Consider the following 1,962-nt stretch of genomic DNA (forward strand, 5'->3'; position numbering starts at 1 on the left):
GAAATTGTAAATATGAACGGAATGACCTAGTAATTAGGCCAACTGCTGGCGGGCCAAAACAAATGGCTTGGCGGGCCAACTTTGGCCCGCGGGCCCCACTTAGGGCACCTCTGATTTAAAATGACCTTTCCTTGTGTTGTTTGCTTTTGATGCTGGGGACACAATGAGGGAGCCTCTGTGTCTGGGACCATTTCTCCCAGTGGTAATCAATAAGAGTTTCTGGGTCTATWTACTCACCAGGTGTTCAGCCCAGCTGCTCTCAGGAGACGTACTCTAGAAGTAAACAAGCGGAGTGGAATTAGGCACAAATGTGTCACTACAAATCATGCAGTTTGGATCAAAGTTGCAAGAAGATACATTGAATGCACCAAACCTTAGGACATGTGTATTGCTATGAGAACCAGCCAAAAATTTGGAGTTTGATTTGACATAGTTAAAACAAACAAATTCTAAATAAACAAACAGGAAGTACATATTAACAAGCAAAAATGAGGAATCATCAGTGTCAAGTACACCGTATTTGTGTCTCAAGCAAAGGAAAAAAGAAAACAGACAAATATCCATTTACTGTTTATTTTGTAAATGAACACTTTTATTGCTATCTACTTAAAACTAAATTTATTTTGCTTTTAAAATGTGAAATGCTTAAGTTTAAATTAGCAAAATAATATACAACACTCTACCTCAAAAGTCTGCTTCATTATTGAACTGGACTCTACTATGATACTCAATTTTTGCAAGTCTGTACATCCTTTTTTCTATAACTAAATGTGAGGCTTTTAAATTAATAAAAAGGTTTTATTGAGAACGTTATACTTACCTTCAAACTCTTTTTGAACGGAGTTGTGGGATGTAAAATGTAGAAAAGTGAATGCACGTCCATTTTTTTTTAAACGAGACTTTGTGTGAAATCTCGCGATAACACGATGTYGTGAGTTACCGGGGTGAACGGGAGCTTCAAAAGTTGTCTGTTGTGTGGTTTCGTGCGATTCCGGTCCTATAAGCATTTTGGGAGGATGTTTTTTACACTTTTTACGCATCGTTTAAACAGGCATGCTATACAAAAACGCTTCTGAAGGATAAACGGTGTCAGGAAATGTTTTACGCCGGACRATCTTTTCACAGCGAGGTTTGTGTACAAGTTTTTACAGCAGGGAGGGAGGCAGCATTAGCTTGCCTCAGCTATCCAGCTAACACACAGTCGTAGTTTTTATCTCGTCGTTTCACAAACAACTTAAAACAGCTACTACTTCTGATGCAGTTAGACACTTTTAATGTGTTACTTAATACAATATTGACTTAATAATGAACCGTAATGATAAGCAGCCGTAGATGATAAGTTTACCTGAGCTAATATGAGTCTTTGCACTAATTTAACAAGTGTTTGGTGTTTACATATTTCATGGATTGGTTACATCAAACAAATAAAACATAGCTGTATGACGTGAGGTTAATGTTTTGTTTCCTAACAGGTGCCAGTGAAGTAATAGCAACAAGATGCCTTCTCCACAAGTTCTCGAACCAGTTCTCAAAAAGAAAGTGGATGAGTTGTTTCTCAACTGGCTGAGTAATCCCGAAACCCAGTCAACACTTAAAGAGTATCTTGATCTAATTAAAAGTGGACAGTATGTAAACTTGAGCAGTGGAGATGCCCAGGAGAAAAAGTCACTGAGCTTCAATGAGAACAACAACGTTGCCTCCCATAAGAAGCTTGCAGAGAAAAAACCTGCTCCCACTGGTACGCCTTCMACCTCCCAGTCCAGCAGCACACTGCCCACCCGCAGTAGCAGTAATGCCAGAGTGACTGGACTCAATGGCAGAGTATCCCGGAGGTCTGTCAGCTCGAAAAAGGTAAGTTATCAGTCAAATATGTATTTAATTAGGAATGTGGATAAATGTTTAATCCTACACCAATATTAAGTCTGACAGCGGATTCCAAAAGAACATTTCAAACCATACAAA

At 38.8% G+C, this 1,962-nt stretch overlaps 1 protein-coding gene across 3 annotated transcripts in view; it reads left to right on the forward strand.

Moving 5' to 3' along the window:
* Positions 1 to 930: 930 nt before the first annotated feature.
* Positions 931 to 1,962, forward strand: part of ppp2r3b (protein phosphatase 2, regulatory subunit B'', beta) — a 37,512-nt gene continuing 36,480 nt past the window's right edge. The window contains exons 1-2 of one of the 3 annotated variants that reach the window (XM_014027814.1): positions 931 to 1,129; positions 1,473 to 1,851. In XM_014027814.1, coding sequence (XP_013883268.1) covers positions 1,498 to 1,851 — 354 coding nt within the window. In that variant the 5' untranslated portion in view covers positions 931 to 1,129; positions 1,473 to 1,497. The remainder of the gene's footprint in view (positions 1,130 to 1,472; positions 1,852 to 1,962) is intronic. The other 2 variants (XM_014027813.1, XM_014027812.1) reach the window with 2 other exon arrangements.

Source organism: Austrofundulus limnaeus, unplaced genomic scaffold (genome assembly GCF_001266775.1).
Source record: "Austrofundulus limnaeus strain Quisiro unplaced genomic scaffold, Austrofundulus_limnaeus-1.0 Scaffold686, whole genome shotgun sequence".
NCBI classification, from domain to species: domain Eukaryota; kingdom Metazoa; phylum Chordata; class Actinopteri; order Cyprinodontiformes; family Rivulidae; genus Austrofundulus; species Austrofundulus limnaeus.